Raw genomic sequence first — 12959 nt, 5'->3', positions numbered from 1 at the left:
TATTGTTCACTGAGGCACAGCAAGTGTTTTTAGCAGTGACCTAATTTTGTCCCTGGAATCTCTTCCAAGAATGCATGTCCATACCTGTGTGTAAGCAGAAGTGCTCCCTTACCATGCCACACTGTACAATAGCACTGTTATTTTTGGTTCTACAGCAAGCTCATGAAGCCTTCAAAATAGCCCAGTCTCTGGATCCTTCTTACTTACTGTGTTGGCTTGGGCAGGTAAGGTGAAGAAAAATGATCATATTTTGCTTCAAAAACAGCTGTTAGTCAAAGAGAGGAAGGACATGGGCTCCATCTTAATAATTGGTCCTTAAGTGTGTTCCTGAAAATTGAATGTTTTAAGTAAAGGGAGCTTCTGCTGCCCCTGATGATGGTTGGGACCCTTTGTTTCCATAGTGGTAGTACAATGGAAACTATGTTCATCAGGTATCTGTATGTAATGTTTTTCTGGCTGATGTTGTGAGTTCTGGAAGAAACTAGCTATTAAAAACAATCCCTGTTTGTGCTCTGAAGCTTTTAACTGAGCATGGTCACCAAAGTGCCAGCTGCTTCAGGTGATAGTTATTTCAGGTTCAGCTGTATCTCCAGCTCCTTACATGCACTGCTTAACTCTCCTCTCAGCACCCTCCTAGCTCCACTGTTGGGAAGTGTGTCTAATGTACCTGGGACAAGAGCAGGGCTTAATTCTCGAGAGGTCCCTCTCCCCCCAGCATTGAGGATTGGGTATGCTCCCAGTCTTATCTAGGCCACGTGTGAACAGCAGAAATCCTTGTGACTCGTACTTTTATGATGCACTTTGTAACCCTTTGCTGCTTATCTGCTAATATCCAAGTGAAACTGGATTCTAGGGAAGAACCAGCACTATCACATGTCAAAATTCTGCTCCTATCAGTTGTTTTTGGAAGTTGTGCAAACACACCAAGTCTTTGTCCTGAAGAATGTAAAGTAGCAGCAAAAGAACTTGTTTCAAGTACTGATACAGTGGAAACTGCTTTTTCTCCTTTTAATTGTGTTCATTTTATTTTTAAAACAATTGCTTCCCAGAAAGTATGAGAAAAAGAAAGTGTCTTCATGTTAAATGCCTTAGATGTGGCTGAAGTGACGTGTGCTGAGCTTCTTGTCGCAATTTTTGAAGTCCCTGACCACAGGAACTCTTGTTTCCCTGTAGGCTTTTGTTGCAGAGGCAGTAGGCAGCTATGATACCATGGATCTCTTCAGGCACACAACTGAACTCAGCATGCATGTAAGTACAACAGCTGTGTTGTCCTGAAGTTTCTGCATTATCTAATCTCTGCTGAGGTGATGTCTGAGGTGATATAAATTTTTTTAAAATAGGCATGTCTCAAATGCTCAAACAGTTATTATGGTCATGTCCCAGATGAGGTTGTCTCACCTCCTTCTTGTTCCTGGCCTGCATTGGCACTAAATAGCAGGCAGTTATTTTATTAGATGCTTTAGTCCCAGTGGTCAAAAAAAATCACCACTGTACATCATGAAAAAGTGTTTTTCATGTTCCACAGAATTGGACAGAGATCAAAGGCATAAATCATAACTCTTCCAGGAGAGAGCAAGGATCTGGCCAGTACCCTGATATTCTCTTACAGCCTTTTTTTGTCTGTCATCCCTCCAGTGGGGAAGTTTTAATGTAAGAATTCTCTTTGCCCCAAGGATGAGTTAAAATTGCGTGTGAAGTAATTAATCCGTTTGGTGTTTTCTTCTCCTGCTTAACAGTGATGCAGTTTTTTTTAATCCAAGACTCTGCCTTGAAACACAGAATTGTTACTCTAATTGTGTCACTCTTGCTTGAGCAAGTTTAATGACTCCTATTTTGTTTTCTGTTTCTTTCTTGAGACTGAGGGAGCAAAAGGCTATGCCCACTGGGTGTGTTCAACACTGCAAGACAGAAGCAACAGAAATACTGAACTGTATCTGTACAACATTGTTCAAATGAATGCTATTCCAGCAGCTCAGGTTGTCTTGAGCAAATATACAGGTAGGTATTTAAATGCCTCACTAACCTGTCAAGCCTTAGAGATTTATTCAGAATGAGCAGCTACGACTATGGGCTGGGGAGAGGCTTTGGAACTGACATGTAACTGAAACAAGTAAGTGGGCCACTGCTTTTTATTGTCACACAAGGATTAAATAGATGCGAGCTTTGCCTTCTGCTCATTTCAACAGGTTGTGTTTTAAAGACCAATCAAAATAAGGACCATAGCCTTGTCACATTTATTATGTATTTGCTGCCAGATTTCCTTTGGGTTTGTTTGTAGGCCTGGGTGCAGAGACATAAGAGCTCCTCTGCTCCTGTGCCCTGAGGTTTGGCAGAAGCCTGCTCCTGGGTGCACTATAGCTCCATCACCTTGAGTGTGTGGATGTGTTGCCTTCAGTTGGAGATAGGTGTGTCCTTGTGCATGGCTCCAAGCCAGGGTCGCCTCATCGTTAGGTTAGGCTTATGTATGTCTAGCCCAGAAGGCAGACAGAGCAAGTGTGGGTGATCATAGAAACATACGGTAGTTTGGGTTGGAAGGGACCTTTTGAGGTCACCTAGACCACAACCTGCAGTGAAAAGGGACATCTTCAACAAGATCAGGCTGCTCAGAGTAATGCTTCCAGGGATGGGGTACCTAACTCCTCTGTGGGCTACCTGGGCTGATGTTTCACCACCCTCATTGTAAAACAGTTTGACCTTACATCTAGTTTGAATTTACCCTATTTTAGTTGAAAAGCATCCACTTTGTCCTGTCACTACAGGCCCTGCTAAAAAGTTTGTCCTAATCTTTCTTGTAGGCCCCCTTTAAGTATTGAAAGGCCACAAGATCGCCCCAGAGCCTTCTCTTCTCCAGGCTGAACACCCCAGCTCTCCCAGCCTGGCTCCAGAGCAGAGCTGCTCCAGCCCTCCCAGCATCTCCAGGGCCTCCTCTGGCCTCTCTCCAACAGCTCCATGTCCTTCCTGTGCTGGGGACCCCAGCCTGGCCCCAGCCTTGCGGGGGGTCTCAGCAGAGCAGAGGGGACAATCCCCTCCCTGGCCCTGCTGGTCACACTGCTGGGGATGGAGCCCAGGACACAGTTGGTTTCTGGACTGCAAGTGCACATTGCCAGCTCACATCCAGCTTTTCATCCACCAGGACCCCCAAGTCCTTCTCCTCAGGACTGACTGTCTGCCCATTTAGCCTGCAGACTGTGTTGTGTACTTGCACCTCGAGCACTGGCTGCAGTTCTGGGCACTGCAGGATAGGAAGGACATCTGCAGGGGAGGACATGAAGGTGCTGGAGAGGGGGCAGAGAAGGGCAGCCAGGCTGATGAGGGGTCTGGAGAACAGGTCTGATGAGGAGAGGCTGAGGGAGCTGGGGCTGTTCAGCCTGGAGAGGAGGAGGCTGAGGGGAGACCTCATTGCTCTCTGCAGCTGCCTGAGAGGAGGCTGTGGTGAGGTGGGAGTTGGGCTCTTCTCCCTGGTGACCAGTGATAGGACAAGAGGAGATGGGGTCAAGTTGTGCCAGGGGAGGTCCAGATTGGATATTAGGAAAAAATTCTTCCCAGAAAGAGTGGTGAGGCCTTGGAACAGGCTGCCCAGGGAGGTGGTGGAGGCACCATCCCTGGAGGTGCTCGAAAAGGGGGTAGATGTAGTGTTTCATAAGATGATTTAATGGTTGGGGGTTGTAGTGTGGATGGTTGGGCTCAATGATCTTGAAGGTCATTTCCAACCTTGACAATTCTATGATTCTATGATACTGGGGTTTGCCTCAGCCCAGGTGTTAGACCTTGCACTTGGCCTTACTGAACCTTCTGAGGTTTGCATGGGCCCAATTCTCAAGCTTGTCCAGTCCTTCTGGATGGCATCCCTTCTTTCAGACTTGTCAGTCCCACTGTCCATGTAATTTATAAATACATTAAACAGCACTGGTACCAATGCAAACCCCTGAGGGACACCACTTGTCACCAGTCTCCATCTGGACACTGAGCCATTGATCAGTACCCTCTGGATGTGCCCATCTAAACAATTCCTCATCCACTGAACAGTCCATCCATCACACCTGTATTCCTCCAGTTTAGAGAGAAGGATGCTGTGGGAGCTGTATCAAAGGCCTTGCAGAAGTCCAGACAGATGACATCCATGGCTCTGCCCACTACTGTAGTCACTGTCCTAGAGAGCCACTAGGCTTGTCAGGCAAGACTTGGCCTTTGTGAAGCCATTCTGGCTGTCTCAACTCACCTCCCTGTCCTCCATGTGCCTTAGCATGTCTTCTGGGAAGATGTGTTCCATGATCTTCCCAGGCACAGTGGTGAGGCTGGCAGGTCAGTAGTTTCCAGGCTTTTGAAAAATAGGTGCAGTGTTTTCCTTCTTCCAGTCACCAGGGACTTCCCCTGGCTGCCATGACTTTTCAGATGACATGAAGAGTGCCTGACAACTGCATCAGTCAGCTCTCTCAGGACTCTGGGATGTATCTCATCAGGTCCAATAGAATTATAGATGTTCAGGTTCCTCAGGTGGTCACAAACCTTGTTTTCTGACAGAGCAGGAGGGACTTTATAGACCCAGTCCCTGCCTTGTGGTCCATCCACTCAAGAGGTGTGGAGAGGTTGCCAGTGAAGACAGGCAAAAAAGTTACTGAGTACCTCAGCCTTCTCCTGGGCCCTGGTTACCAGTTTGCCAGTTGTGTTCATTGGGGGGAACATACTTTTCTTTGATCTTGTTTTCTGGTTGACATCCCTGTAGAAGCTCTTCTTATTACTCCCTGCATCCCTGGCCAAGTTCAGCTCCATCTGTGCTTTGGCTTTCCTGACCTCATCCCTGCATAACCATGTCTCTGCTTCCACTATCTGTGCATTTCTTTTTGCCCTTTAGTTTGACCATCAAGTCAGACTCCTTGTTTCTTGCCTTCCTTGCCTGATTTCTTGCACCTGGGGGTGGAGAGCTCTCCTGCTGTATGGAAGGTGTCCTTTAGGATCTGCCAGCTCTGTTCTGCTCCCTTGTCCCTGAGGGCCGTCTGTTGAATCGCTCCTTGAACACCTCTGTTGCTGATTTTTGAGAGCTACAAAATAAGGTGCAGGCACTTAAAATCACATAAATGAGAGGCTGTATTTCTTTGTGAAATCCCTGTTCTTAAGCAGGCTGCAGGAGGGACCTATGTGATCCTTCCATGTCTGGGAAAAAAGGTTAGGACTGAGGTGAGCTGACAGCTCACAAGTCTGTGCTTTGGCTACTGATGAGCTTTTCAAAGTTGCAGCATTAAAAATAAGCCATAAGATTCTACCAGTATTTTACTAGAATCAGTACAGGCTAAATGGTTTCCTATTTAATTACCAAAAAACCCAAACCAGTGCAGGCTGAAAAAATTGAACATACATTGAGTGCACTAATGCTGTGTGATGAGATTTTAAACATTTTTGAGCTAACCTGTCGTCATTTTGTGGGTTGTTGTATCTCTTCTTCACTTGCCTGCAGCCTGTCCTAAATATTCCAGTGATCAACTGACAGAAGCACTTGGCGAAGTGTTCTGTGCACATGCATCCACTCTAGCATCAATGTAGAGGTGTTTTCCTAGTGCTTTTTCTGATCATGTTCTCCCATATTGTCAATTCTGATTTTCTAGAAAGAAATCCAGACGATGCGTCTGCTTTCACAATGCTTGGTTATTTGAATGAGTATCTGCATCTGAAAAGGCAGGCAGCAGATGCCTATGAGAGGTAAACTGTACATACACCATGAAAGGCCATAGGAGCTTTTTGACCTGTTTTTCAAAGCACCAGCTGAAAAACTTAAGGGTTTTTCTTTTCCTTTTGTGAGCTGTCCTTCTAAATTCAACAGCACTTTTCAGCTGGGTGTGCTATAAGGGGGGGTGTGGGGATGTTCTTATATCAGATTTGGAAATGCAACACTGGAGAGGAAAAGGCATTCAAAGGCTTGTGTGTCTTACCAGGACATTTAATTAATTCACTGCAAGGGATTTAAATGAAATTTTGGGGGTTGGTAAACATGGTTTTAGTTATGGTCTCTACCCCATTCTAATTGATGGAGGTGGTTGGGCTGTGTTTTGTTTTTGTCTTCTCTTTTCAAATGGTAGGGGGAGGTGGTAAAGGAAACTCTACTTGGTGAGCATGTTTGCTGATGCATTAGGATGGTAAAACAGTCTCTGTGCTTAATAGCATAGAGAAGCTTCTGCATAAAACATTCGTCCTTTCTGCTCTGAAAACTATTGTCAAAATAGTCCTATTATATTCAGGTGGTAATTGTTCTTAATTGTGGTTATTATTTTCAGGGCTGCTGTGTTACTGAAAAACTCTGAGGATACTGAGAAATACAACATAGCAATGCAAAACTATGGCAGGTCACTGTGGTAAGTGTTGGAGTGATTTCCCAACCCCTCACTTCAGCTTTGGATATAGTGGATGTTATGGCAGAAAACATGTGAGGGTGAAAGGTGGTTGCTAAAAAATAGCCTGTTAAACATCTTTCTTAATTCTAGACAAGTTTGACTGAACTTTGTGTGTGCTGCAGAAATGGATAGTGTATTAAAAAGAAAAAAAAAAAAGGAAACAAGTTGCAAGGAATTGCAACAGTTGATAATGTATCAGTGATTCCCTTATCCTTAGCTTGATGCTTCAGTGCCTGTCCACCCTGGAGATGTGTAGTAGGCTCTGTCTGAACAAAATAGCTCCTTCAGGATTAATTCAGCATCACTTCTTCCTGCCCTTTAATTGATTTGTATTAATATTGACTTGTACAATCTGAAGCACGTGGAGTTGGAGCGTGGTGTACGTGTGTGTGATCTTTCTGCTGATGACCCCCTCTGCTGCAATCCTACTCTCAATTCTTCCCTTCAAGTCCCCTTCACAGTTTGCCTCTGGTTCTCAGGGAATGCAGGACACAAGCCTTAACAGATAAAGACTTTCGAACTTCTCCTTGATCCGAGACAGCTCAAGCACTAATAATTAGATATTTTTCAGCTCTGCAGGGAAACTTAACGTATTCTTAAGCTTCTGTACATAACACTGGGACTTCTAGGCTGTGATAATGTGATAACTAATTCTGTAACTTCAGGGAAGCTTTTAGAAGCAGCTCTACAGTTTCCTGTAGTCTCACATCCGAACTGTAAGCATGGTGATTCTTGTGTGCAACTTGCACAAGAGCAAAGCTCCAGTGACTACTAACTAGCTCTCTTAAAAGCAATCCTATATAATTTCTTCCATCATGGTCTTGGACCAAGGCTGCTGTACCTCTGTCCATATCTGCTCTTGCCTGTTGGTCTGCACATGCATTTTGATTGGCTTTTTTCATGCTTCTCCTTTGCCACTTTCTCGCACTCCATTGTGTTGACCATTAAGTAACATTGTTACATATCACTGAGGTGCAGATAGGGAGGACTTCTTTCACAGAATCACCTTGGTTGGCAAAGACCTTAAAGATCACAGGGTTCAACTGTCAGCTAACACTGACAAGTCCCTGACTAACTCTTGTCCCTCAGCACCATCTCCAGGGCTTTGAAATCCCTCCAGGGATGGGCACTCCACCACTGCCCTGGGCAGCCTGGGCCAGGGCCTGACAGCCGTTTCCAGGAAGAAATTTCTCCCAAGATCCAGCCTAAACCTCCCTTGGCACAACTGGAGCCCATTTCCTCTTGTCGTGTCACTTCTTCCTTGGGAGAAGAGCCCGACCCCCCTGGCTCCAACCTCCTCTCAGGCAGCTGCAGAGCCAGCAGGTCTCCCCTCAGCTTCCTTTGCTCCAGGCTGGACACCCCCAGCTCCCTCAGCTGCTCCTGCTCAGACTGGTGCTCCAGCCCCTTCCCCAGCTCCCTTGCCCTTCCCTGGACACGCTCCAGACCCTCCATGTCCTTCTTGTCCTGAGGGGCCCAGACCTGACCCCAGGATTCCAGGTGTCCCCTCCCCAGTGCCCAGCACAGGGGTAAGGTCACCTCCCTGGCCCTGCTGGCCATACTATTCCTTATTCTGGCCAGGATGCCCTTGGCCCTCTTGGCCACCTGAGCATCATGCTGGCTCATGTTCTTTGTATCAGTTATTCTTTATGCAACAGACAGTTGGAGAGAGTAGCTGCTGTAACAGAGAGGGGTGGGGATTATTGCACATTCTTGTCCTAATCTTGATGTTTTACAGGTATGTGCTTTCAACTGCTGTGGAAAAAAGAATACTGCTCTGCAAGAGCAGCTTGTCTGGATCGTAGCAGCTGTTGCTACATCCTTCTTACCAGTGTCTGTGTTTGTTTTTGCAGTGCCCTTGGTCAGTGTGATAAGGCCATTGAGGTTTACACATCAATACCCCTGACTTCCTTTGATGGCATCGTGGGGATTGCATTAGCCTACTTCAAGAAAGGACTCTTAAAAGAAAGCACCAAAGGTGAGCACCTTCTTGACTCAAAGCATTATGGCATGTTTCTCTGGAGATTAAGCTTAAACATAATTTGTTTGACCAACCTAGCTGTATTTCTGTTTATTGCACTCTTCTAGTCCTGATGCATACACACAAATTCCACAACTATATTAGTCATTAGGCTGTTCAGCAGGGTACTAGAACTATTAAAATGTACAATGGGAAGCTATATTTCTGCAAGTGTTTAATTCCTGTCCATTAAACTGTTGTGCTTTTAGGTTCCCTTGTTCTCAAATGAAATGGCTTTCCTGGAAAACTCAGTTCTGAGTGGGAGTTTAATGTGTTGTTCAAAGTACTTCAGTACTTACATAAATGTAAGTGCTGTATTGTTGTGTACTGCACTGCCAAGATGTGAGATTCCAAGAGAAGTTATACTAAATTGTCAGTGTAGAAGTGTAAGCGCTCACAAAGGTGCAGCCAGCTCAGCATTTTAAATAGTTCTTAATTTTTAATGGGAATTATGTGTACCCATCTGAAGTACTATTTCATAAATAAACTACCTCAGGAGAGTGTTTATACTGTGTTCTTTCAGGTTTTTTCTAGATATCCCAATACTGCTTTTAAGTTCCATTTCCACTTAGTACATTTTAAGCAACTCCAAGTACATATTAAGTCTACCTTTTCCTAACATACAGTTAACTTCCAAAGTCTCAGTGAGCTTTTTTGTCTTCTGCCTATGATTTTAAGGTGTGAAAATACAGTGAACCTGAAACTAAAGTATCCCTTTATGTTTGTTCTAGTATCGTGCCTTTCTAGAGGCTTTGTACATGTTATGTTTTTTTAATTCTGCTTGGATTCTGAGTCTTGAATTTTTGCCAGCCTATGAAAAAGCCTTGTCTGTTGCTGAGTCTGAACAAGATAAAGCACATACCCTGACTGCCTTGGCAATAATAGAGTATAAGCAGAACAGAGTGGATGCTGCAAAGACCCTCCTGTTTAAATGGTGAGTGGAGGAAACAATAATCTGTGTGTGGTATTTTGTTGTACTGCTGAATCCTCATGTTTACTTGTTGGGGGACTCTCAGGTGGATATTTATGTGTTGCAGAGTAGAAGTGGGAGTAGGTGCAGTCTTCTTAAGTTTAGTCATGTGATAGATCTCTGGTTTTATGGCCTATGTTTTCTTCCATATTCTTAAAACAGTATGGAGTGGAGGGATCAGTGGGCTGTGCAGTTTGGATGTCTAATATCCTTGAATGGTACTTTTTGTCTTTTAAGATAATATTTATCTGTAGTTATTGCCAAGTTAGCACTAGGCAGTATTTTTGCTCTTTCGCTGTAAGAAATGTAGATGACTAATGAAAACAATTTAAGTTTAAATAGTCAGAAATCTCCAGAACAATTGTGTTCCAAGTGTGGTACACAAGGAGAATCTGGTAGCTTCCTCACAAAAAGAAACAGGTCTGTTTCAGTTGTTGACTTAAGTCATTAATCTGTTTCAGAGCTGTGGAGACTAAATGCCCATGCATCGCTGCTGGTCTCCTGACACCTCTGGGTTAAGAGCTAACAGCTCATCCTCTCAGGATCAAATCTCCTTCAGTAGAGCACCCCAGCAGTCCAGTACTGGCTGTACAGTCTCCATGTCGCCAGGGGCCTCCTGAAGTTACTGAAATATTGAAGGTCCATGGCCTGATACACTCTAGACCTTGTGTAACAGATAATTGACCAGCTATTTCCTACAACCTGTTAATCGCTGTAGACTTCTATTTTTGTCATAAACATCAACAACTAGAGTATTTTAGATGTTGTTAGTTGTATGTGTTTAAAGGAAGTAAGACCAGTAGTAAAGGGTTTAGGAAAGTAACACTCTAGCAGATACGTGTAGATCTGAATTGGAAGCACAGTGCTGCAAAGATACATGGTGAATTTTAGTAGAAGGAAGAAAAATGGTGCATTCTGGTCCAGCAGACATGTTTGTTGACTGGAATTCATGCTATATGACTTAGAGGGCCTGAGTAGGACCTTGAACAAGAAGCTGCCCTTATTCTTTGCTCATGGCCACCTTGGTGCAGAAATTTTTAGCAGTGACTGTCTTTATAGCTAATGTGATAGAATCCCACTGCTGACATGTCGAAGGGCATCACCTTTGCACCAGGTAACATAATGCTGGCTATTCAAGTTTATGTTTAACAGCTCTTAGAAATTTTTCTTGCTGGGGACTGAAAACAAAACACAGAATCAGAAGTTTACATTCTTGTCTTTTTTTGAAGGCAAAAGGAGTCATTAGGAGCTTGATTAGGAGCCTGCAGTCAGCTGATCAGTGGAAGTAAGCAGCACTTCATTCTGAAGTTATCTTTAGGAAGTTACAGTGAAGGAACTGCAAATTACTGTTGCCATGCTCTGGTTTGTTGTTTGTCCAGTTTGTATTGCAATTGATTAGATTGCCTTTATCATAACACCTTCAGCCAGTACATCAGTTAATCAGTTGATTTCAATTGGTTGTACTGAGCTCACTGTTTGTTTTCACCAGAGTTGAAGATCAAGGGGTTAACATGAGTCCACCAATGCTAGAAAAAAGCCAGCAGCTGTATCTAGGAGGTCTCCATTAAAGCTTGGAACACTGATGATGTGAGGTTAAACTGCCTCTCATAACGAAATTAATGGAATGGTACAACTGATGGAGGTACTAGAGCTAGTAGATGATGGAAAGCCTGCTGAAAATACCTTATGCTGGAACAAATGTTGATGTAAACAAGGCATGATTTCTCAGAGCATCCCTGTTCTGAGAAAGCAGTTGTAAGCAGCAGGCTCATTTCTGGTATTTTGCTTCCAGGATTTCTGTAGCAAAGCTGTAAACAGGCACACTACAACTCTGGTGTGATACAAGTTCAACATATAAATGTCTTCAAGAAAAGCAGGTAGTTGTCAGTGTTACACGTTGTCTACTGCTATTCACTTTGTGGCAGCTAATGAAGGACATCTAACATGTCAGAGTCCTGCCCAGTGGGGACACATGATAAGCTGGAGTGCTGGGATGGTGCATCTCCACTGCTGTTCTCCATGTCCTGAGGTCCCCAGGGTCCTCATCTACCTTGATCCATGATCCCACAGTGAGAGGCTGTTAATTCTGTACACCACACAGGATAGACAGGAGCAAGAGGACTTAGAAGTAACAAATACTCTATCATTAAGTTTAATCTGTGCTCCAAAATTGTCTCTCCTTCCTTCCCTCTGATTCAACAGCTCATTAAAGGAGCCAAGCACAGAAAGTCTGAAGGCTTTGTGCACACTAGGACTGGTAAAGCAGGATGCTACACTTGCAACAGCAGCCCTAAAGGAATTACTGAAGCATCAAAAGAGGGATGATAACATTTATGATAGGTGCCTTATCGCGTCTGCTCTTTATGCTTTGCAAGGTAGAAATGCAGCAGTCCAGAGAGAAGTCTCCAAAGCAATACACAGGTATGTATTTATCTTTCTTTAGATTGCCTTGTAAATGTGTTGCTTTGATTATATTGAATGGCAAGCAAACCTCTGTTCACCTGCAGCCTTCTTTTTAAAAATAATAAAATTGTTTATTTAAATGGGAAGTCCTCACTTAAGGTTGTAGCATCAGCTGACAGAAGCTTGCTTTCTGATCAAGGGGGTCAAATGGCAGAAGCCTCATGGCTTTATTTGAGGTTTTCTGGGATATTTTTTTCTCAACTTCTTTAGTAGCTGCATCAATTCTTTCAGAAGTGCTCTGTGAACCTTTTTCTGCAAACGTAGCTGAACCTCCTACCCAGAGAAGTCTCTAGGGCTTTTATTTAATATTCAGCAGCCTCCTAAGCTGTGCAGTCCGTTATCTAAATGTCTTTCATGTGTTTTGATCAGCCTTAGCATTGGCATGTTATTGGCATGACTGAGATGTGGTAGGACAGCTCCTAGGTCTGGAGCCTGGGAATGGATGGGTAGAAGCTCTTTATGACAGGCAGGGGAGAGGAGAAGAGGGTGTTGCCCTCTACGTCAAGGACCAGCTGGACTTCATGGAGCTCTGCATGGGGCTGGATGAGGAGCTGGCAGTTCATGAGTCAGGGTTAAAGGGAACACAGGGGCTGGTGATATCACAGTGGGGGACTGCTATAGGCCACCTGCCCAGGATGGCTGAGTGTATGGGGCCTCTACAGGCTGATAGGAGCAGCTTCCCCTTCACAGGCTGTGATCCTCATGGGGGATTTCATCCACCTTGGCATCTGCTGGAGGGACAACACAGCAAAGCAGCAGCAATCCAGGAAGTTCTTAGAATGCATTGATGACAACGTCCTCTGCCAAATGGTCGAGGAATCAACAAGAAAAGGTACTCTGCTGGACCTTGTTGTCACCAAAAAGGAACTCCTGGTGGAAAACGTGAAGCTTAAAGGCAGCCTTGGCTGCAGGGACCATGAAGTGGTGGAATTCAGCATCTGTAAGGCAACAAGAAAGGTTTATAGCAAGCTCACTACCCTGGACTTCAGGAGAGCCAATATCAGGCTCTTCAGGCATCTGCATGGTAGGATATCATGGCATAAAATCCTGGATGGGAGAGGACTACAAGAAAGCTGGTCAATATTAAGAGATTACCTTCTCCAAACCCAGGTGCAATGCAACCCAA

At 44.4% G+C, this 12959-nt stretch overlaps 1 protein-coding gene across 4 annotated transcripts in view; it reads left to right on the top strand.

The window, feature by feature from the left end:
• The window catches only part of SKIC3 (SKI3 subunit of superkiller complex), a 53725-nt gene that overhangs the window by 24831 nt on the left and 15935 nt on the right, over window positions 1-12959 (top strand). For all 4 annotated transcript variants that reach the window (XM_051643493.1, XM_051643494.1, XM_051643492.1 and 1 more), the window contains 8 exons: window positions 156-224; window positions 1174-1248; window positions 1857-1998; window positions 5601-5694; window positions 6267-6344; window positions 8234-8358; window positions 9211-9334; window positions 11573-11791. In XM_051643493.1, coding sequence (XP_051499453.1) covers window positions 156-224; window positions 1174-1248; window positions 1857-1998; window positions 5601-5694; window positions 6267-6344; window positions 8234-8358; window positions 9211-9334; window positions 11573-11791 — 926 coding nt within the window. The remainder of the gene's footprint in view (window positions 1-155; window positions 225-1173; window positions 1249-1856; window positions 1999-5600; window positions 5695-6266; window positions 6345-8233; window positions 8359-9210; window positions 9335-11572; window positions 11792-12959) is intronic.

This window comes from Apus apus, chromosome Z, assembly GCF_020740795.1.
Source record: "Apus apus isolate bApuApu2 chromosome Z, bApuApu2.pri.cur, whole genome shotgun sequence".
Taxonomy (NCBI): domain Eukaryota; kingdom Metazoa; phylum Chordata; class Aves; order Apodiformes; family Apodidae; genus Apus; species Apus apus.
This window is presented reverse-complemented; position numbering and strand designations above follow the sequence as displayed.